The following is a 22,184-nucleotide window of genomic DNA, read 5'->3' as shown; positions in this document are numbered from 1 at the left end:
CTCATGTGTGAAAGCTTATGGCACTGCAGACTGTATTAATAAGATACGGGTGGGTGACATGATAGTGCTTAAGCTGAAATATATTTTATTTATTTTTAAAAATCAATCCCTGAGACGAAAGTAGTTGGTTTACATTCTGTCCTCCTCTCTTGTCAGGATAATAAAGCTGACCTAGTGACACTGGATGCTGGAGAGGTGTACTCTGCAGTAAAACAGTTCGGTCTCGTAGTAGTCGCAAAGGAAATCTACAAAGATGGTCTCATATAAAATCCTTATTTGGTTACATATGCATCACACTGCAAGCACTAACATTTAAACATCTTCCTTTTCCACATTGTCTCCTCCTCCATCTCCCAGGTGGCTGTATTCTTGCAGTTGCGGTGGTCAGGAACAATAGTTCTTTTGATATGCGCTCTTTGCAGGGCAGTAGGAGCTGTCATAGCGGAGCTCGCTGGACTGCAGGTTGGAGTCTCCCTTTGGGACATCTCCTTTCTCGAAACCTCCTGCCCTGGGCAGAGGAAGAGCCCCTCAGTCAGGGTAAGACAACCACAAATCACAACTTGTTCACAAGCAATGTTATTGTTGACTAAAACTATTAAAATTATGATTCATTATTGTTAATTGAAATAAAGCTGAAATAAAATATTGGCCACTTTATTAGGTACACCTTGCTAGTAAAGGGTTGGAGTACTTAAGTCTTTGTGGCATAGATTCAACAAGGTGCTGGAAATATTCCTCAGAGATTTTGGTTTAAATTTAAACAATGCTTAGTTGGTAAGCATTGTGCCAAGAAAATATCCCCCACTGCATTTAACCGCCACTAACAGCTTGAACCATTGATTCAACCATGCACAAAATTCTAAGCCTACCACTTGAATGTTGCAGCAGAAACCGGGAACCTCATTTAGACCAGGCAATGTTTTTCCAATTGTCCCATTTTGGTGAGCCTGTGCAAACTGTAGCCTCAGTTTCTCTTTCTCAGCTCACAGGAGTGGCACCCGCTGTGGTCACCCATCTGCTTCGACGTGTTGTGTGTTCAGAGATGCTCTTCTGTAGACCTCAGTTTGTAACGAGTGGTTGTTTGAGTTACTGTTGTCTTGGACAAATCTGGTTCTTCTCTGACCTCTTGACATCATCAAGGCATTTTTGCCTACAGACTTGCTGCTCACTGGATATTTTCTCTTTTCTCTATAAACCCTACAAATACTTGTGTGTGAAGATCGTAGATTGGCATTTTCTGCTGAAATACGTAGACTAGCCCGTCTGGCACCAACAACCGTTCCACATTCAAGTGGATTTGGATCCAACCTCACCCCCTGGATCTCATGTGTTGCAGTGATGAGCTACAGGAGCAGTGCGCAGTTATTTTTGCTGTGGTGCCCAGGGAACTATTGGGGTTGGGTGCCTTGCTCAAGGGCAGCTCAGTCATTTTCTGCTGGTATTGAGAATTGAGAACCATTATTCCACGTCACTTAAATTTCCTTTCTTAAGAAGCTCAGATTGAACATGATCTTAACCATGGCTACATGCCTAAATGCATTGACTTGCTTCCTTGTGACTTACCGATTAGATATTTGCATCAATGGGCAGTTGAACAGGTGTACTTAAAGTGGCCAGTAAGTGTGAATATTACATTTACAACCTTAAACATTGAAATCTACTGTATTAATATATAAATAACACAAAAAAAACACTATAACGATAGCTAAAGGATCAATCCAGAACTTTATGATTTAATCATTTTTTTATTGATTAAGTTTTAAGTGATTTCCCAGAGTTTTGTTTATATATGATGGAAATTTGGAACATAACCTGGGGAGTATTCTGTCATGTTCTCCCAAACCAAACAAACAAAGTTTTCAAAACTATGTATGACTGTGTGGTGTTCCCAGTTCTCATATTTTGAATGTTTTGTCAGCGGTTAGTGCTTTCTTCAATGCTAGCTGTGTACCTGGAGCATCTACAATGGCAGCCAGCCTTTGTTCCTTGTGCCAAGGTCAAAGGTCATACATTCGTCAGAAAAATTTCCATTGTGAGACATCTCACAGTGAACCATTCTACAACAACCAAGGAGCACTCAGGTTCAAATAATCCTATTTATGCCTCTATCAGTGATTCACTGCCAAGGATAGGATCTTACAGTATCACTCTTTTTATTTTAGATGTTTGCAGTCACGGGCTGGAGATGTTGCCTTTGTGGATCACACGGCTCTGGACAACATAGATGGTTAGTTAACACAATGAGCTCTTAAACAACTTTTTATTTTAACAAATTGTGCATTCATTGCATAACATTTCTACTTATATAGATGCACTCGTGATTGAATCCTATATGAGATGAAACCCTCTCTTTCTCACTTCTATTTGATCTCTTTACTCAACAGAAAGTGAGAAAGATGAGTTCAGACTGCTGTGTACAGATGGTACTCATGCTCCCATCAGCAGTTTTAGAAAGTGTAATCTTGGACGAGGCCCTGGAGCGGGTGTAGTCACAAGAATGAACATCCGTAAAATTGCTCGGAAGTTCTTGGTTGCTGCCCAGGTATGCTTTGTGTTGAAGCCTAAAACTGGCATATAAAACTGTCTGATCTGACCAACTGGTACTGTAAAGTTTTTATAACAAACCAGAAATTACTCAATCTCTTTTTTATTTATTTGCTAAAGCAAAGAGCAGGGGTGTCCAGACTCAGTCCTGGAGGGTCATTTGTCCTGCAGAGTTCAGCTCCAACTTGCCTGAAAATTTCTAGTATGCCTAGTAGGACTTGGATTAGCTGGTTCTTAAGATGGTGTTTAATTGAGGTTAGAGCTAAACTTGGCAGGACAGTGGCCCTCCAGGAACAGGATTGGACCCCCCTGGCAACAAGATGCAAAGTGTCTTGTACGCAGGACACAACGGTAAATTAAAACATAAATACTACTAATATATTTTACATTAATTACAAACTCAAACCTGACACAAACCCAAAGTCTTTTAGTTCATGGAAAATCTGATTTTATAGTGGATACAAAATGAACATTCTGTCATTTACTCATCCTTAAGTCATTCCAAATCTCAGACTGTCTTTTGTCTGTGCAACCTAAAAGAATATACTTTGATGAATATCCCAGTGAGTTCATTTTTGGGTGAACCATCCTTTTAACAAACTGATGGTCCTGCCAGTGTAAAGTTGACCTCAGTTTCCTGGCAATGCTCCTTAATAATGTTATTAGTACTTGGCTGATTCAGTATCTTATGAAAGAGAAAAAAAATGTTGCTTCTTTGTTTCTTTTGAAGATGTCATTTGGTTGGAGGGGAAGGGAGCGTCAGCGCTTCCAACTGTTTGAATCAGCAACCTATGGTGGGAGTGACCTTCTCTTTAAAGATGTGACTGAGAAAATATCAGTTCTGATGGAAGATATGGATATGAGCCAGGTTCTTGGACTGGACTATGTGGCCTTGCTCAAGGGCCTTGGACATGAAGGTGAAAGATTGCTTCCCCTCTGTACCATATAATCTTGGAAATGATAAGCTTTGACTTTAATTTGTGTGTGTGTGCGCTTGTGTGCGCGCGTGCGTGTGTGTGTGTGTGTGGTTAGGTAGCTCGCTGGAGGACAGTGTGGTGAGGTGGTGCTGTATAAGTCATGCTGAACAGAAGAAATGTGAGCAGTGGGCTCTTAGCATAAAATCAGATCCTCTGGTGTGTGTAAAAGCCTCATCTATGAGTGACTGCATTGAGAAGATCAAGGTCCAGTAAGACACATTTTCAGCAATTTTAATTTAAATTTAAATTTAAATTTTAATATTTTTTTACAATTTTATTTATATTATTTATTTAAAAACATTGCAGAATACAGTTTCATCACAAAAAATATTTATGGCCTGTTCATTTTTAATGCGTTTACCCCTCATTTGCAGATATATGTAAATTTGGTTCTGTAAGTGATTTTTTTTTTGTGTAATTTTACTAGTATTATTATTATGGTATTTATTAATATTTTCAATTTCAATATTCATTTATGTTTTATTCTTTTTTACTTGATTAGGTTTTTTATATTTCTATTTAGCTTTATTTATTTATTTATTTTTATTTCAGTTTTTGTATTTTAGTACTTCTACTTAAACCTGTTTTATTTCAGTTTTTTGCCAAGGCAACATTTCCAGTTTTTTTTTATTATTATGTTTTTCATCTAATATTTATCTTTTATTTTATTTCACATTTATTTTAATTAACAAAAAAATGTTTAATAGTTTTAGTTTTCAATATCTATACCAGCACTGGTGATTGTCTCAGTATCAGTGCCTAAAACAGAATCAATTTTTAATTTTCACAGAGGGATGAGGTGGATGCTGTTTCTTTGGATGCCACCCATGCTTTCATAGCTGGGAAATGTGGCCTTGTCCCTGTTGTGACTGAATATTATGGTATGTAAAACATCCAGATTCATACTCACTCATGTCTTCAAGTTCATCTCACCCTGATTTGTTTTCCCCTTTGCTGGTTCATTTGAAATTTAGGAGAGAAATGTGAGAATCCCGAAGGAGCTGGTGGCCATTTTGAAAGTGATGGTAACTAGAAATTAAACTTAACAGGCTTAACGGAGCTTAACATAAATGATGCATCCCTATTATTGTTTTTACAAAATATATTTGTCCCTGTAGAATTACCATCAGTGTATGGTGTGGCAGTTGTACGTCGGACAAGTCGGAGTTTATATTTTGGAAGCCTGGGTGGTAGACGCTCCTGCCATGGTCACATGTACAGCCCTGCTGGCTGGGTTTTACCCGTAAGACACATGCTTAGCACAGAGCACAACAGCAGCGCCCCATGTGAGCCGAATAATGGTACTACATCTTCTTCTCTATTGCATGGTATCTTTATCAAATAGTAAAAGGCACAATACATAAGATTTTTGGATTAAAATATCCAAAAAACAATTCAGTGTTCTATATTTTGTGGACTGTTTCATTATCCATGACATAATTTCAAGAATTTTTTAATCCAGAGAAATAAGCAATTTTAACCAGGACATGGACTTTGTGTCCATGCATCGCCTATCTAATATAGGCCTATCTATGACATCATATTTTGTAGAAACCATGTAAACGCCAAAGATGCTTTAATATGTTATGCGTTTTATTAGACAGCAGGTGAGCAACATATTCATTGAAAGAAAAGGAATCATATAATGTTATATAACACAATTAGTCTTATTGTTTAAATCTCGTTTTATTTATTTACCACAAGTACCATGTTTTATCATGCCTAATATTGATCTAGGTTAGTGTGCTGCAGTGTGCAACAAGTGTCAAATAGTAGCCGGAGAGCAAACGCACAGAGCACATTATAACCACTTCCAATACACTCAAATGTATTTAATATGATAAAACAGCTCTGCATTACCCCATATACTGTATGCTTGACCAGAAGAAGCGGAAGTGGTCGCCTGCGGCTTAATAAAAGCTCCACTGCTCTCAAGCCGTGTGGCACGCTTTCAGTCCCACCATGCTTCATACTACAGTAATGCTTTTCCACTGGACAACATCTCCCCTGATTCCATGTAATCAAGGCGTCATCAAGATACATTATTTTGAATAAGCAACCTCTTGCGGCCAAACTTGCATACGGTGGCTTTAAATATAATATTTTAGTTACTTGCATTTAAAGAAGACATATGTCATTTTACAAAGTCTTTGAATTTTGGGGTCTTGTACTTGATTGTACAAAAAACACTTGTTATTTTCCACATATTTTAGATTGTTGCAGCACTTCTCTTCCCAGACTTTCAGTAACGATTGGGTTTAAGGATTTTCATACTCCGCAAGAACAGAGAAAAAAGTTCTCGCTCCTGGTTTAGGAGTTCTCGCAGCTTGTTCTCGATACATCGTCTGAGCAGAAGTCTTTTATTGTGGGTGTCCGAGAACTATATTTTATGATTGGTCAGAAATTGAAAGTGGGCAGGGTTAATGCGGAGAAATGGAGATGTTCGACACCTGCTTTTCCCGTGAAGTATGGAATGTACTGGCCAGAAAGAACTTTGTTCTAGTTCTTGTCACCCGGAGAAAACAAACAAATTTCTTTGTTCTTGCAGAGTATCCAAGCTTTAGTTTCTGTCTCTATGAAGTCCCTCCTTCTGAAAACAGCTATGGGCTCTGATTGGTCAGCTGGATCAGTGCCTTGGGCAGGAATGATTTAAATTAGGAATATTGTGATGTGTACTTCCCGGAAGAAATGTCAAGACTACAACGTGTTTCAGGGAGTTAAAAAAATAGTATTCACTGATACAAAGAATAACTCCCTTTGGAGTGGACCCACTAAAAAGTTGAAAATGTAAAAAAAAACAAAATAAGTGTCATAGTGTAATATTTAATGTACTTACTATGTTTTCAGTGTATGCTGAGGTTTTTTGGAAAGGTTGCTTGCCAGGAAGTCAAGGCAACCTTTGTAAGGTGTGTATGGGTGGGACTGAGGAAGCTGCCACCAAACGGTGTGCTGACAACCATAATGAGCGTTACTATGGCAATATGGGTGCGTTAAGGTGAGGAACAGTTCAAATGAAATGGTATACAGAAAAATATATCTGATCAACCATTGCTTGTATACTATAGTGCAACCATACATCGTTGTGGGCATTACAATGTCTTTTACTCCAGATGCTTGGTTGGTGACCCCAGTGGGAAGAGTTTTGGAGATGTGGCCTTTATGGAACACCACAATCTGGAGAGCAACATTGAACGTAAGATGTAGACATTGAGAAATGTCATCGATATGAATCTTATTGATAATATGTGTGATGTTTGATGGACAGGTCTGAACACCAGCGGCTGGGCTGAGGGTTGGCTCACTTGGGACTTTGAGTTGCTTTGCAGCGATGGCAGTCGGGCTCCTCTGACAGACTGGAAGACCTGTAACTTGGGGGCAATCCCACCAAATATTGTTATGACACGTCCTGTTCTTACAGCTCGCATTTATGACCTCTTAATGAAGTCACAGGTCTGCACACTGAAATTATAATCATTTGATTGTTTTGGGAGTCTTTTAGAATCAGAATACTAATGTGTTTTGCGCTATAGGAAACCATAGCAGCTCGTCCAGATACTGGGTTCCTCCTGTTTGAGTCTCAGCAGTATGGAGAGAGTGACCTGCTCTTTAAAGATGCTACAAAGTGTCTCGTTCACACCAGTCACATGGACTATCGTACCATACTGGGAGACGAGTTCTATTCACAGGCTGAAAGCATCTTTAACTGCACACACTCAAGTAAGAATAGAAAAAAAACGAATTATTATTATATGCATTGCATACCAGTTATTTGTTTGCATTTATAATATTACGATCACTGGATTTTTTAAAGAGTTTGATTTAATGAAAATGCATAGATAAGTACAATGTCTCTTATTTAAATTATTATTCATGCATATTTGAATTGGGGCTTTACTTTTTTTGACAGATATCTTACAGTTCTGCAATCAAGATGTGTGCAGCATATTCTAAACAATTTATGACATTTATGACAAAAAGAAGCATGTATCATATATGATTTATTTTGTATCATTCCTGACATACAATAAAATACTATTTGAAGATATATTTTATATCTGTGAGTACAAAACTAGAGTGTTTATCAATGTTATCAAAGAACACAGATGGAGATGTTTCAGAGTGCCAGAAAGCGAGGACGTTCACTAAACTACATTTACCATCATGCACTTGTGTAACAACACGGAAGTTCTTGATTTGACGACTGCTACAGCTACTGTAGCCTACTAATGTTCACGTAAGAGAAGACTTTAGGTGCTGGGGATTTTATTAATACAGGTACGTTATTAAAGTAATTAGTTGTAGGCTACATTTGAAGTGTGTTAAATGAATATTCGCTCGTGGCACATGGCACGTTTATAATTGTTCTAGCTTGACATTGAAAACAAGTGAGTTGGTCACATATAAGTTTTACTCAAAACAAACAGCTTACAGACGTTACAAAACTGTGAATTAACTGATATGGCCATTTCATCATTACGTTTTAGCATAATAATTGACTTTATGTTCGAATACCATTGGATTGGATGTATTGGACAATATTTATGTTCAGTAATGATTTCATACATTGCACTTTAAGTTTCATATTATGTAACAGTTAATAGTCAACTATTACTGTTAATTTACAGCAGACCAAGCTTTGTGCTCCAGTAATGGAAGCTTGTATATTAATTTGAAAATGTATGGATTTGATTGGTATAAAATTGCAATTAAATATCTCAGGAATATAATTTTGAAGCAGGGTTCTTGAGTTCCATTAAATAGTATTTGTTTTTGTTTCAAACTCTACTATATATATATATATATATATATATATATATATATATATATATATATATATATATATATATATAGTGTGTGTGTGTGTGTGTGGTTGTTTTATTTTAATCCTGAGTTGTGTTGTTATCTGCTGTTATATGAACAGGTCTATAGATGCTGTTACCATGGAGATCCCTGCCTCAAGGTGTGGCAGTGGGAAGATGTGCTTCTACAATACAAGCTAGTGTACAACGATATGTTCCTGCAAGTGGCACAATTGACTCCAGTGCTTTGGAACAACTCCAGGCCTTTGTGTCACAGGCTTCGCGGCTGTTTGTAATTAGCGGTGCCGGACTCTCTACTGAATCTGGAATACCAGACTATAGATCAGAGGGTGTGGGGCTGTATGCACGGACGGACAGGCGGCCAATGCAACACTCAGAGTTTGTGCGCAGTGCAAAATCAAGGCAGAGATACTGGGCACGGAACTATGTGGGGTGGCCACAGTTCTCTTCACACCAGCCTAATTCAGCACATTTAGCATTACGGGACTGGGAGGAAAAAGGAAAATTGCACTGGCTTGTCACTCAGAATGTAGATGCCTTACACTTAAAGGCTGGACAACAGAGACTTACTGAACTTCATGGATCTACACACAGGTAACTAGATCTTCACAGGTCTACACACAAACAGTCACAGTAATAAAAAAGAAAATACTAGTGATAAAAACTTCATCAAATATGAGATCAATTCAAATCCATCTGTGAAGCAGCTATAAAAAGGCAATAGTGTCTACTCAGCTCAATAATGATATTTTATTTATAAAGCACCTTTCCCAGGTTCAATGTAATACAGGCATAATCTGACAGAGGTGCAGCTATATATGTTGAATAGTTTTGGACCAAGAACCAAACCCTGAGGAATATCTTGAGTGAGAGGGTAAATGGGGAGTTTATGTTGTGTATAGAAATGAAAAATTGTCTGTTAGTGAAATATGATGTAAAACATGAAAGAGCTCAAGTCAGCTTATTGTTGGTTCAGTTCAATAACTGTAAAATTAATCAATTATGAAACAAATTAAATTTTAGCTGTAAAGCAACTCTACACAAAACAATAGTGTAATCATCCAGCTCAAATTAGTTCAAGTTTTGTTCATATGTTCATATTAAACACTGATATTGTCATTGTAGTGAAATCGATGACAGCACATGCTTAAAGCATGAAACAGAAGTTGTGATTAGTCGTTTTTCCCTATTATGACACACATCTGAGAAAAATTACTTCTCAAACAAGAAAAAAAGTATAAGAATTGATTGGATTGTTGTCCTTTTATTTTGCTGTGATCTCATGTAAGTGACAGGAAACCCTAAAAAATGTAAATTTTGAATTCATGGTGACTTTAATAATCATTGATTATGGCCCTGTCCAAAATGGCACCCTAAACCCTCACGGTCTTCCTCTGAGTCCGCACTTTCACGACACAATGGCGCTTGACTGCCGGGTATAAGTCCTCTGCGTAGCTCGCGAAATTGCGAGGGCACATGGCAGTTTAAATGACAAATGGGACACTATGGTCTTGTGGACTTAACGGACACGCGCACGCAGTCCACTAGACTGAAATTTATTGTTTATTTATGTATTTATTCTTTCATTCATATGTATGTTTTGGCTAGGGTTGTGTGTTTGGACTGCGGCCAGCTGACTCCCCGTGCCGAGCTTCAGAAGCGCTTTGCAGCTCTAAACCCTGGCTGGGAAGCAAGTGCATGTGCTGTGGCCCCAGATGGAGATGTGTTTCTGGAGGATGAGCTGGTGTTAAACTTCAGAGTACCTGCATGTGATGCCTGTGGAGGTGTACTCAAACCTGAGGTGACCTTCTTTGGGGATGTAGTGAACCGGACTACAGTTCACTTCGTGAATAACAAGCTAGCTGACTCTGATGCAGTGCTTGTGGCTGGATCTTCTCTTCAGGTGAGTAATGTTTCATCAATGTCACTTTACAAAACAAATACATTTACTGTGCACCTAGTGTAACAGTGTTACTCATTCCTACTCACTAGCTGTCATCTATTGATTCATTCAGTTTTTATGGTGAATTTAAAATAGTTCAAATAAACTTGGCATTGTATATTATAAATATTGTTGGCTAAATTGTTTGACAAGTTGATTTTGTTCCTCTTTTGTGGGTTGATTCAGTTGTGATCCAGTCTCGATGCGGGTGTGTTTGACTAGTTTGAACTAGTTAATGAGTATCCCTGATCTAGATAAGGCAAATTATTTTCTCCTCCTTGACTTTTGGGACAGTGAAGACATCTGGTTTCCTTTTCAGGTTTTTTCTGGGTACCGCTTTCTACTTGCTGCTAGTGAAAGAAAACTTCCAATAGCCATTGTGAATATAGGACCTACACGAGCTGATCATCTCACTGACATCAGGGTGAGTGCTCGCTGTGGAGAAGTGCTGCCAGCCATCCAACTCAACTGAGAAACTGACTATTTTCCTTGAAGCTATTCTTAACCTCAACACTCAATCCACAGCTCATCATAAAAATACTGGAACATAGTTTTGGTTTGGTTCTAGACTGCGTGTATAACAACAGATCTCTACCTCAAGTTACAAAATGTAACATATTTTGACATTCTTGGTTAGTTCTAGCTAGAGTTTAAAGTGCAATACAAAATAAAGCATCTGCATAAATTAGTTTCTGAAAAGTTACCCTGCTCCTCAAGAATCAGTGTGGGAAACATTCATGATGATTACTTTCTAAATGAGCTGTGTGGATTATAACTTTATTTATTTAATAATGATAGTTTTGTTAAATATTAATCACTATTATTTATATATTTTGATTATGAATATAAATATAAGTGAATGTATCAGGATGTTTTTAAAATGTTAATCATTTGTTCTGTCTGACAATAAAAGTCAAGTCAATTTTATTTATATAGCACTTTTCACAATACATATATCAAAAGGATGATTTTAAGGTTTATAATCTCTTCATGCCAAAATTCACATTTGTGGTCAGTTAATATCTATCAAAATTGGTCCAAGAAATGAGCAGTGGTGAACCAGCGACAAGATAGTGGGTGACCAAGGCTCATTGATGCTAGTGGGGAGAGAAGGCTGGCCTGTTTCGATCAAACAGACGAGCTACTGTAGCTCAAATTGCTCAAGTTAATGTTGACTCTGATAGAAATATGTCAGAATACATAGTACATCAGTTTATGTATGGGGCTGCAAAGCCATAGACCAGTCAGGGTGCCAATGCTGACCCCTGCCGCCTGCTGTGTGCATCAGAACCTGGACCCGGAATGGTTTGAGCTATTGACTTGGCCTCAAAATTCCCCAGATCTCTATCCAATCAAGCATCTGTGGGATGTGACAAACAAATCTGATCCATAAAGGCCCCACCTCACAACTTACAGGACTTATAGGATCTTCTGTAAACACCTTGGTGCCAGATACAACAGCAAACCTTCAGGGGTCATAATGTTATGCCTGATCAGTGTATACTGTATGTATGCAGATAAACTTTTTACTTTTTTTAGTTTATAAGTTGAGATCCAACACAATGCACACGTTTTTATATGTTGTTTGGTACGAAATCTACGAAAAACATACAACTGAAAATATGTGGTGTGGCAAAGGAATTAAACAAATAAACCATGACTAATGTGAAGTGTCTGAAATACATTTTTACAACTGTAACATTAAATGAAACATAAATCATGTTTATTCAAAGGGTCACTGCAGGCAAAGTGACGGCATCCCTAGAAAAGCAGAGATCAGTCAGAACTGTCTGTTTGTTAAATCTCTCTCTCAAATGCTCCGTCCACCGTTGCATATGATGTTGTACTTCTGACCACAGCTCCTCGGGAACACTAAATGAATAAAGACAACAGCGATGATTTATGTCATGTATTTTCCATGTGACCCAAACAGTACACACCACCAGTGGTGTCATACACAGACAGTTCCCAAATCCCTTAGTTTGGTCAAACCAGTAGAAGGCTGGATAACCTAACAGGATTCCAAAGAGAGTACACAAGTTCCAGTCATTATACAATTCCTCTCCCAACACAATCACAGAGGAGCCTTTGTCCAGTTCATTCATGAAGAATCCTGAAAGACTTTTGATCATATCCTCAGTTCTCTTTTCCAAGCCAGCCAAGACAGGTTGTTTTCTTGAGGAACATACGTCAATCAGAAGGAGACTTTTGCTTTGGAGCAGTTCATCCAGGTGGGACTGAACAGTGGCAGGGTTAAAAATGAATGTGTTGTCATCGATGGACAGAATCCTTAGTGGATTAGTAACAACATCAGACTCCTGTAGTAAACTGAGGTACAGGTTAAGCTGTTCTGGAGATGCTGCATTACTGTCGTACAACAGCGCAGGTTTGATGCTCATATCCACAGCCATTATTTGAACAGTCACATCGAGACATGCAGACGGAGATAGACGTTTCTTACGAGGGCACAATAACTTCTGAGCGGCCGAAATTAGCATTTCTGTGGCAACCATTGCGCCTCAGTTTTCTACTTATATAATTCAAAATAAGATGTTTCTTGACAGCAAGACAGACAATATAACTTCTAGACTTATTTAAAGAATGCTCACATTCTAGCACTGGTGTGGTCCAGTTGTGGTGTTGTTAAAAAAACTATTTTGACTCGGTGTTTTTAATGAATCGAGTAAATGATTCATTGAAGTGTTCAACACAAAATATTCATGTTTGTAACCTGCAAAAAGAACACCGAATGAATCTTTTTTTTAAGGTGATTCAAGATTCGAGTCATGGGGTGAATCAAAATCCGATCCTTTATCTTCCGGGTAAGACTTTTATTTTAAAATCGCTATGAAAAGGAAGTGTATTCTTTTTGACAACTTGTACACTTGTTAAATGGCAAATACAACAGGAGACTACTGTAGTGCAGTATCATAGTAATATCTGTACAATGAAGCGAATATAGCGCTTATTTTTCACCGGCGAATTTCGGTGATTTTGTTGTCAGTGATTTTAAACAGTTAAGTTAAAAAAAGTAAAAGTTCACCATGGGCTCTGAGGATGTTCTCAAGAGTGCTTCAACACTGGCTTCTTATAATGTCCTGCTTCAGGTAACGTTACTATTAACCAAAGTACGCACATTACGGTTTAGACACCAAATACACTTTTATAGACGTATAATAAAGCAGTATTCATCTTGATATGCTTTATATTTCAGGTGATGTTTCGAGTGTTGACATTTCTCTTGAATGCATTTACTTTGCGTTTTGTGTCCAAGGAGCTGATGGGCGTGGTAAATGTTAGGTGTGTTTACAGTTACACACAATGTATCGAATATTCGTTTGAATGGGTCAGGAATTCCAAATCTTTGCTTTTGTTACAGGTTGATGCTGCTCTATTCTACACTGGTGTTTTTGTCTAGGGAGGCGTTCCGAAGGGCGTGTCTAAGTGGGGAAGAGGCGGGGCGTAACTGGAGACAGGTCATCAATTTGTTATGGCTCACGTAAGTACTAGAAATTTACTTTTGGTTCATTAAATGTTCACCCAAATATGAAAATTCTGTCATTCATTTTGTCATTCATTTTCTCCCCCTCATGGTGTTCCAAACCCGTCTTTTTTCATGAAATCTGAGAGCTCTCTGACCCTCCATAGACAGCACTTTCAAGCTCCAGAAAGGTAGTAAAGACATTGTTAAAATAGTTCATGTGACTACACTGATTCAATTAATTTTATGAAGTAACAAGAATATTTTTGTGCGCAAAAACCATAAAAAATAGCAACTTTATTCAACAATATCTTTGCATCTGTAGCAGTCTCAAACACTCTTGACAATGTGTAAGCAGGGGTTGCACACAAAAAGTATTCTAGTCAATTCATAAAATTAAGGTAAAAACACTGTGTTGACTTGGTCTACTTCAACAATGTCTTTACTACCTTTCTGGACCTTGAAAGCGCTAATCAAATTGCTGTGGTCAGAGAGCTCTCAAATTTCATAAAAAATGTTTTATTTGTGTTACGAAAATGAACGAAGGTCTTACGGGGTTGGAACGACATGGGTTATGGCAGCTATTTCATTTTTGTGTGAACTAACCCATTAACTTTTCTGTCATCTGCTTGCATTATTTTAACTTTTTTTTTTTTTTTTTTTTTAAATAATCATGTTTAACAGCTGAATTTGTGGTGAACAGCTACATTACCCATGATGTTGTACAGAAATTCCACCTATTAGAGAGTAACAGACAGCTAATTGCATGAGGAATATTTCACCTAAAACTTAAAAATGTTCTTTGAATTTCTTCTCAAACTGGCAGATTTCCTCTGGGGTGTGTGTGGGGTGTGTTATTGGTGTGTGTGTGGTGGTGGGTGCTCCAGGCACCTGATCCAGAGTCCATCCCACATTATGTTCCCGCTGTTGGATTGTTCTGCCTGTCTGCACTTACAGAGCTGCTGGCTGAACCTCTTTGGGTTCTTGCACACATGCACATGTTCGTCCGTTTGAAGGTGTCCTAATCTGCCTTATATACTTTAAATTGCATTAATAGAATCATTGTAGATTGAATAAGATGAAACTATCTGATCAAACAATGCATATTCCCAGGTGATTGCCGAAAGCTTAGCCATGATTGCTAAATGTCTTGTTACGGTAGTGTTGGTGGTCTCAGCGCCTCAATGGGGACTCTATATCTTCTCTGCAGCCCAGGTACTGAACGTATACAACATCTATAGTTTTCAGTTGCAATACATTTCAGTTTGTAATCCTAATTCTGTATTTTTCATTTGACAGTGTGTCTATGCAGGGTTTTTGCTCCTTTGTTATGTGTTATACTTTGTCCATTTCCTTGGCTCAAAGGAAGCAGACAAGAAATTGTTCCCTGTTCGTCACATAACAGACCTTCTGCCATCTAGGGTTGATCACGAGGTGTGACTTATTTTACAACTCAACACCACATTGGTCTGTTGTAGACTTTTCTTTCCGTTTAACAGTTATAATGTATGTTTGTTTGTGTTTTTAGCCACTGCTAAACTGGAAGTTGACCACACTAACCTGGAGCTTCTTCAAACAATCATTTCTCAAACAGATACTTACAGAAGGTACGTGCATATCATTCTCAATTACATAGAAATAGTAGTAGTAATTGTTTAAATGCTGTTGATAAAATATTTCATTTTGATTTTATAGGCGAGCGTTATGTGATGACTTTTTTGAATGTGCTTAACTTTGGAGACCAGGGTAAGTTTGTACATTCATACACACAAGCTACACTGCCCAGCCAAAAAATGTTGTGATGTTATTTCCATCAAAAGTTGCATACATTTTTGGTCAAGATCTTGTATTTACAATGCAAGATTCAAGCTCTCTATTAAGTCTCCTTCAGCACATCCCAAACAAAGGCTGCCAATGAATTTAAGAGGTGCCAATTAATGTGTGAAAATTATTCTTCATGCTCCCTCACAACCATTATTTCACAATTTGAGCCTGATGAATCTTAACACTGTCATCCTGGAATATGGCCATGATGTCTTTCTACACGGTTGTTTACATATAGCAATTTTAGATGTTGTTTACAATAACATCACTGCAATAATGATCCAACCATAGACTCCTAAGCATTTGCCTATTTAAATCCAAACAGTGACTTTTTTTTGGCTGGGCAGTGTGTTATATTTTATTAAATATTATACTATTATACACATCATAATTCTCTTTACTTATTTTTTTAAAGGGGTTTATGATATAATAAACAATCTGGGCTCGATGGTGGCAAGATTTCTTTTTTTGCCCATTGAGGAGAGTTTCTATGTGTTCTTCGCTAAAGTCCTGGAGCGTGGACGAGATGTACGACATCAAAAACAAGTCAGTATCTATTTAAGGTCATAACTTTATTTAGTGGAGCCAGCCAGATGTGGGTTGAATAATTGTAAAATGCTGATTGGTCCACAGGAAGAAGTTTCCATGGCAGCTGAGGTACTGGAATGTCTTTTGAAGCTGGTGCTTTTGATTGGTCTGATCATCACAGTTTTTGGTTATGCATATTCTCATCTAGCTCTTGACATCTATGGTGGGGAGCTTCTAAGCAGCGGCGCTGGTAAAACATGAATTATACTGGATGCTAGATGTACATATATCATACAAAAACAATACATTTGTGTGCGTGTGCCATAAAAGTTTAAAAGGTTTGTTTGTGTATTTCGCAGGACCAGCTCTCCTACGGTGTTATAGCTGTTATGTTCTACTGTTAGCTATTAATGGAGTAACAGAGTGTTTTGTTTTTGCTGCCATGAGCAAAGAGGAGGTTGACAGGTGAACAACACAATTACTATATCTATCTATCTATCTATCTATCTATCTATCTATCTATCTATCTATCTATCTATCTATCTATCTATCTATCTATCTATCTATCTATCTATCTATCTATCTATCTATCTATCTATCTATCTATCTATCTATCTATCTATCTATCTATCTATCTATCTATATAAATACATACACTAATGTTGAAAAGTTTGGGGCAAATACGTTTTTTTAAAGCTGCATTTATTTGACCAAAAATACTGTAAAAGCAGTAATAGTATGATTTTGTATGCTTTTTTTATGTTAAAGATTAATATATTCCAGTGATGGCAAAGCTGGACTTTCAGCATCATTACAGTCTTCAGTGCCACATGATCCTTCTGGAATTACTCTAATATACGGATTTGCTGCTCAAGAAACATTGCTTATCACAGTCCAAACCAGTGGTGCTGCTTACAGACATAATGTGCAAGATTTTTTAGATTAAATATCCAAAAACCACTAGAACAGTGTTATATATTTTGTTGACTTGTGTACTTTCATTATCCCAAACATTTCCAACATTGTTTAAATCCAGAGGAATAAGTAATTTTAACCAGGACACAGACCTTGTCCGTTTGTCGCCTGTCAATGACGTAATATCTACGTTTCCCCTCGATTTTACTTTCGTAGAAACCATGGAAACACCAAAGACACTTTAATATATTGTGTTTTATTAGAAAGATGAGCAACTGTTTGGATACATTCATTGACAGAAAATGAATCATTGCTATATAGCTCAACATGGTTAGACGTATTGTTTGAATCGCAGGTTTTTTAAATTTACCACGAGTAACATGTTTTTTACCATAACCCAGAGACAATTTTGGCAAGCTGCTAACATAGCATAATCAGAGAGAGCTCATACAATATATGTTAAAATGAATTGCATATCAGTTACCAACACAAGCATTATTAGTTTTGAATAAGCGACTTCTAGCGTTAAAACTACACATTATTTGTACAAACCTTGATACAATTTTTTTTCAGGATTCTTTGATGAATACATATATTTGCTAACAGAATTCAATTTTTAAAAAGACTGACTCCAAGCTTTTGAACTGGAGTGTAATAAGTGTGTGTATGTGTGTGTGTGTATATATATATATATATATATATATATATATAATGTAAATGTATGTGTGTAATATATATATATATATAATATGTGGGGGGGGGGAATATGTATATGTGTTTATAAATGTCATTTTATAAGAAATTGTTCTCTTTCTCTCTAGATATAATCTAGTGATGCTGGGCCTGTCTGCCTCTTTTCTGCTGCTTTCTTATTGGCTAACCTGGATGTTAGGGGGCATTGGCTTCATTTTGGCAAATTGCTGTAACATGGCTTTACGAATCACTCACAGTATTGTTTACATACGTCGCTACTTCCTGCAAACTGAATACGCACCGCTGTGGGGGCTCCGCCCACATTCTTTTGTCATAATTACACTTGGAGTGAGCGCCATCCTCACAGCCTTCTCAGAGGTATCATTGTTAACATTTAAATATAGATATAGTTGTGATGAACAAATTCAAATCTGATTTAAAACCATTTTGTCTTTCAGAGCATGTTCTGCTGCGATGGTGGCTGGTTGCTAAGGCTGGTTCATGTTGCCGTGGGGGCAGTTTGTCTCCTGGGTGTGGTCATCACAGTATTTCTGACAGAAACAAGACTTGTTGAGTTTGTTACAACTCAGTTACTACCCAAATACAGCAAGAAACTTACATGAGCTTTTACTTTGAGGTGTGGTGGACACTAACATGTCATGGACTATTTTGCCTCGTCAAACATTGGCAGATATTATTTTACAAACATTTTGTTTTCTTTAAACAATGGGATTGTTTATTCCAGGAGACACACTACCTCTAAGTTTTAGTTTTTGCTTATGACATCAAAAGAAGTTCACTTAGATGCTGACAGTTTGAAGGTTTTTGTCCATATAGAATATTTTATTGATTGATAACGGAACAAACACACACAATATTGCAGTGTAATGCAAAGATATCAAGAGATTTCTCAGTATGTAACTACTGTTGCAATGTGCCTGTCATTCCCATGAAATACTACAAGAAATGCATTGTGATTCTTCATCTTTTGAACATTAATGCTTGTGTTAATGAGCATATCAACAGAGTACATTGACCAAATATTTTGTAACATTGTACCTTTTACATAACATTACTACTAGATATACTATTAGCCAGGATGCTCTTGCAAGAGATCTTGTGCTTTTTCCTGGTAAAATAATGGTTATAAAATAATAGCTGTGTAAACCAGTGGTGAACTTTGTATAAATTGAGTGTATGTATAAAATGGTTATGTAATAAATTTAAATGGTTCTTGTTACAATTGTCTATTTAAAAAACATTTTCGATGACTGGAAAATAATGTCTACTCTTCTAATATTTGGGTACAAATTAAACTGTTTTAAATACTTTTATTGAGCAAGGATGCATAAAGTGGTAACAATTTATAATAAAGTCCTGTTTGTTAACATTAGTAAATGCATTAGCTAACATGAAATAACAATGAGCTATATATAATGTGTTATATTAATTTGTTAAAGTTAATCTTTGTTAATGTTAGTAAAAATATAATTGTTTATAGTTCACAGTGTATTAATGTTAACAAATACAACTTACTTTTAAAAATGTATTAATAAATGTTGAAATTGCCATTGAATAATATTAATAATTGCTCAAAGTATTGTTCATTGTTAGTTCATGTTAACAAATGAAACCTTATTGTGTAATACTTATTAAATCAATTAGATGTGACAGTAAAGACTTTTACATTATTAGAAAAAGATTTCTATTTCTAATAAATGTTCCTTGAAATAATAAATCAACCCTGAAAAAAGGCATTAGAGTTTCTACAAAAAAATTGCAATAATTACAAGTAACTAACCCTAAAACAAACTATATCCATAACTATAGTAAGTACATGTGTTTATTAATATTACTCAGTACTTATCTGATTAGGTACAATGCAACCACATCACCTTAAATTAAAGTGTAACCCAAATGTTTTCAACATTGATAATAGTAAGAAATGACCATTGAGAACTAAATCAGAGTGATTTCTGAAGGATCATGTGACACTGAAGACTGGAGGAATGATGCTATAAATTCAGATGATAAAGAGTTAACAATGGCAGTGCATTATAAATGAGTCCTAATTACCTCTACTTAAAAAGTGTGTAATCCCAATGGAATATGCAAGAGAGACAAATAAACATTCACAAACAAGCAACCCCCAAAACAACAAACACAACAGTGTACAAATAAACACACTCATTTAGAAGCTCTTAACATGAGCAATAAATACTCTACAAGACAGAAACCATAAACTGTTTTCATTTCTGAGCTGCTGGAACTAATTGAAGTACTGAAGATGTCATCCTTAAATAACCATGTGTTTATCCCTACAAGAACAGTGACTGATATTAAATGGGAGGCGGAACAGTGTGACTCATGCTTTGGCCAAAGGAATTATGGTCCATTTGGGATTGGACTCGGCAAGGGAAGGGTGTGTGTGTGTGTGTGTGTATAAATGCACAAGTATAAAACAGAAACTTAAGCAAGACTTTAAGACTTCACAACTGATTTTGAAAGTTGATCATGTCTCAAGTAAGAGAAAGAAGAAAGACAGAAGAAATAAAGATCCTTTTGCTTATCATTCATTTTCTGTTTCTTTTCAGCAAGGCGAGGAAGAGGAAGTTAAGAGGCCTGAGGTGAAAGCGGACGATTTGATTGGAGCCAGGGATAAACTAGCATCTGGAACAGAGGTGAAGGGCAAGACCTTTGAGGTGATGCAGGAATGCGGTGAGTCGAGTAGCAACTCATTAGAAACTGTAATAATTCAGTAGGAAGGTTGTGTGAAATGCCACTGAATCCTAGTGTCCCTGTTTTTTTGTTTGTTTTTTGGGCCAAAAGGAAAAAGTAGAGCTGTGTGTGTGTTCATGATTTCTATCTTGGTATGGACTTCAACCTTAATGCACACCAACTCATGGGTATGCGTGCCACCGTGGGGACCTAAATTGAGGTCCCTGTGAGGAAACAAGCATATAAATCACATATATTATTAGGTTTTTTTTATTTTTTTAAATGTGAATATGCAGACAGTCGTGTGACAGGTAGGGTTAATGTAAGGTGATAGAATATACAGTTTGTACAGAAAACCATATAAAAACCATTGTTTATAAGAGTCCCCACACAGTGAACCAGATGTGTGAGCGCTTGCATTTTATAGTGTTTCCACTCCATATATAGCAGGAAGTCAGAACACACAAACACAAAGAAAGGACACGCTAGTCACTCGTTATGCAATGTTAGTCACTCGTTATGCAATGTTTATTGTGTCTTATGTGTTTATATTGACTAATTTGAGTTTCTGATTTTTATTCCTGAATATAGTCCTTGCATTTGTATTAGCATTTTATAATCTTGACTTTAATATTCCAGTTGTATAACATTTTATAATGTATGAATTCATCTCTATTGTAGAAACAGATTATCAATATGTTCCCGTGAATATGAAAATGTTGCGAGTTTGACATTTGACATCAAAGACTTAAAAGATTGGGTAACACTTTGCAATAAGGTCCAATTATTAATGCATTAACAAAAAGCTATACATTTATTACAATTTCAATACAACTGTTCATTTACTTTGGGTCTATTCAATATTAACATTTTTTTTTATTTTATATTAGATTTTTAGATTAATAACTGCTTTAAAAGTATTTATTGTTACACTGTAAAAAAAAAGTTGCTGCCTTTAAGTACAATCAGCTTGGATGTTTATGTAATTTCAACTTAAATTACATTAAACTGACTAAAATGAGTTGAATCTTGAATAACTTATTAAAAAAAGTTGAAAATTGCTTAACTTATTTTGATGAGTTTATGCAATGTAAAAACATGTTGTCATAACTTAGGCTACTGATCATATAATTGTTTACAGTGTAGTTCATATTAACAAAATGTTCAAAATTAATATTATTGTGAAGTGTTTCCTAAGATTGTGTAAACCATTTGATTCTTTATGTGTGAAATTCGTTTTTTTACATTATAGCTTTTTAATGCTTTATTAATTTGTTTCATCAGTTTAAACATGTATATTTTACATACATTTGTTTTGAGGTATCTGAAATTCATGTGCAGGATGTTGTAGTTTGTAATATTGTGTATTCTGAGTATGTTTTTCTCTGCCGATAGAACGAGCTGGGAAGGCCGCGCCATCCGTCTTCAGCAAAGTTCCCTCAGGATCTGAGACCGCCTTTAACAAACCCAGCAAGAGAAAATAACACTGCGGGACCATACACTTAATTTTGTTTCACTGAATCCTACAGCTATGATATGTAAGGAGCATTTCTAAATGAATCTAAAGCATCAACATTTATTTGAACACTACAAGAATCACAGTTCTAAGTAACACGTGATGAGTCGCGTTACAACAGCACAGTTAAACATTGAGTAGTTTTTGTGACTGAAAACATAAAAATAAAAAAATATATATTTTCCCTGGAGTCAGACACAAGAATACTACTCATTTATTTTGGTAA

The 22,184-nt window shown here is 36.5% G+C and overlaps 5 protein-coding genes across 7 annotated transcripts; 4 read left to right on the top strand and 1 right to left on the bottom strand.

The window, feature by feature from the left end:
* Nucleotides 1–164: 164 nt before the first annotated feature.
* On the top strand, nucleotides 165–7,540 carry sxph (saxiphilin). Its single transcript, XM_067460118.1, has 14 exons — nucleotides 165–537; nucleotides 1,919–2,081; nucleotides 2,163–2,227; nucleotides 2,385–2,542; nucleotides 3,275–3,461; nucleotides 3,577–3,725; nucleotides 4,312–4,402; nucleotides 4,496–4,546; nucleotides 4,640–4,822; nucleotides 6,369–6,516; nucleotides 6,632–6,714; nucleotides 6,787–6,971; nucleotides 7,052–7,238; nucleotides 7,429–7,540. Exons 1-14 carry the CDS (start codon nucleotides 408–410, stop codon nucleotides 7,470–7,472), a joined length of 1,824 nt encoding a protein of 607 aa, XP_067316219.1. The 5' UTR covers nucleotides 165–407; the 3' UTR covers nucleotides 7,473–7,540.
* Nucleotides 7,541–7,704: 164 nt separating this feature from the next.
* On the top strand, nucleotides 7,705–10,765 carry sirt4 (sirtuin 4). Of its 2 annotated transcripts, none has more exons than XM_067460107.1 (4): nucleotides 7,705–7,796; nucleotides 8,443–8,935; nucleotides 9,950–10,244; nucleotides 10,603–10,765. In XM_067460107.1, the coding sequence occupies exons 2-4, from the start codon at nucleotides 8,451–8,453 to the stop codon at nucleotides 10,753–10,755; spliced, it is 933 nt and encodes a 310-aa protein (XP_067316208.1). In that variant the 5' UTR covers nucleotides 7,705–7,796; nucleotides 8,443–8,450; the 3' UTR covers nucleotides 10,756–10,765. The 2 variants fall into 2 exon arrangements, with proteins under 2 accessions (XP_067316208.1, XP_067316209.1); XM_067460108.1 differs by having other exon boundaries at nucleotides 7,795–7,906.
* Nucleotides 10,766–12,010: 1,245 nt separating this feature from the next.
* On the bottom strand, nucleotides 12,011–12,960 carry c12h1orf74 (chromosome 12 C1orf74 homolog). The gene has a single exon (XM_067460109.1). The coding sequence runs from the start codon at nucleotides 12,794–12,796 to the stop codon at nucleotides 12,011–12,013; it is 786 nt and encodes a 261-aa protein (XP_067316210.1). The 5' UTR covers nucleotides 12,797–12,960.
* Nucleotides 12,961–13,157: 197 nt separating this feature from the next.
* Nucleotides 13,158–18,347, top strand: rft1 (RFT1 homolog). Its single transcript, XM_067460105.1, has 13 exons — nucleotides 13,158–13,390; nucleotides 13,498–13,583; nucleotides 13,663–13,782; nucleotides 14,591–14,780; nucleotides 14,878–14,979; nucleotides 15,064–15,198; nucleotides 15,293–15,371; nucleotides 15,460–15,510; nucleotides 16,004–16,134; nucleotides 16,222–16,366; nucleotides 16,476–16,581; nucleotides 17,853–18,102; nucleotides 18,183–18,347. Exons 1-13 carry the CDS (start codon nucleotides 13,328–13,330, stop codon nucleotides 18,345–18,347), a joined length of 1,623 nt encoding a protein of 540 aa, XP_067316206.1. The 5' UTR covers nucleotides 13,158–13,327.
* Nucleotides 18,222–22,148, top strand: mustn1a (musculoskeletal, embryonic nuclear protein 1a). 2 transcript variants are annotated; one of them, XM_067460110.1, is made up of 3 exons: nucleotides 18,222–18,361; nucleotides 20,319–20,442; nucleotides 21,838–22,148. In XM_067460110.1, exons 1-3 carry the CDS (start codon nucleotides 18,344–18,346, stop codon nucleotides 21,924–21,926), a joined length of 231 nt encoding a protein of 76 aa, XP_067316211.1. In that variant the 5' UTR covers nucleotides 18,222–18,343; the 3' UTR covers nucleotides 21,927–22,148. The 2 variants fall into 2 exon arrangements, with proteins under 2 accessions (XP_067316211.1, XP_067316212.1); XM_067460111.1 differs by lacking the exon at nucleotides 18,222–18,361 and adding an exon at nucleotides 20,123–20,247.
* Nucleotides 22,149–22,184: the final 36 nt, after the last annotated feature.

This window comes from Pseudorasbora parva, chromosome 12, assembly GCF_024679245.1.
Source record: "Pseudorasbora parva isolate DD20220531a chromosome 12, ASM2467924v1, whole genome shotgun sequence".
In the NCBI taxonomy this organism is placed as follows: domain Eukaryota; kingdom Metazoa; phylum Chordata; class Actinopteri; order Cypriniformes; family Gobionidae; genus Pseudorasbora; species Pseudorasbora parva.
The sequence above is the reverse complement of the archived record's forward strand: the minus strand, read 5'-3'. Positions and strand labels throughout refer to the sequence as shown.

Excerpts from the sequence above, each read along its gene's own strand:
- sxph (XM_067460118.1), top strand. The coding sequence starts at position 408 with ATGCGCTCTTTGCAGGGCAGTAGGAGCTGTCATAGCGGAGCTCGCTGG. Across the intron at positions 3,726-4,311 it reads ACTGCATTGAGAAGATCAAG|AGGGATGAGGTGGATGCTGT; the intron begins GTCCAGTAAGAC and ends TAATTTTCACAG. Across the intron at positions 6,517-6,631 it reads GGCAATATGGGTGCGTTAAG|ATGCTTGGTTGGTGACCCCA; the intron begins GTGAGGAACAGT and ends CTTTTACTCCAG.
- sirt4 (XM_067460107.1), top strand. The coding sequence starts at position 8,451 with ATGCTGTTACCATGGAGATCCCTGCCTCAAGGTGTGGCAGTGGGAAGA. Across the intron at positions 8,936-9,949 it reads CTTCATGGATCTACACACAG|GGTTGTGTGTTTGGACTGCG; the intron begins GTAACTAGATCT and ends TGTTTTGGCTAG. Across the intron at positions 10,245-10,602 it reads TGGCTGGATCTTCTCTTCAG|GTTTTTTCTGGGTACCGCTT; the intron begins GTGAGTAATGTT and ends TTTCCTTTTCAG.
- c12h1orf74 (XM_067460109.1), bottom strand. The coding sequence starts at position 12,796 with ATGGTTGCCACAGAAATGCTAATTTCGGCCGCTCAGAAGTTATTGTGC.
- rft1 (XM_067460105.1), top strand. The coding sequence starts at position 13,328 with ATGGGCTCTGAGGATGTTCTCAAGAGTGCTTCAACACTGGCTTCTTAT. Across the intron at positions 13,391-13,497 it reads CTTATAATGTCCTGCTTCAG|GTGATGTTTCGAGTGTTGAC; the intron begins GTAACGTTACTA and ends TTTATATTTCAG. Across the intron at positions 16,367-16,475 it reads GCTTCTAAGCAGCGGCGCTG|GACCAGCTCTCCTACGGTGT; the intron begins GTAAAACATGAA and ends TGTATTTCGCAG.
- mustn1a (XM_067460110.1), top strand. Across the intron at positions 20,443-21,837 it reads TGAGGTGATGCAGGAATGCG|AACGAGCTGGGAAGGCCGCG; the intron begins GTGAGTCGAGTA and ends CTCTGCCGATAG.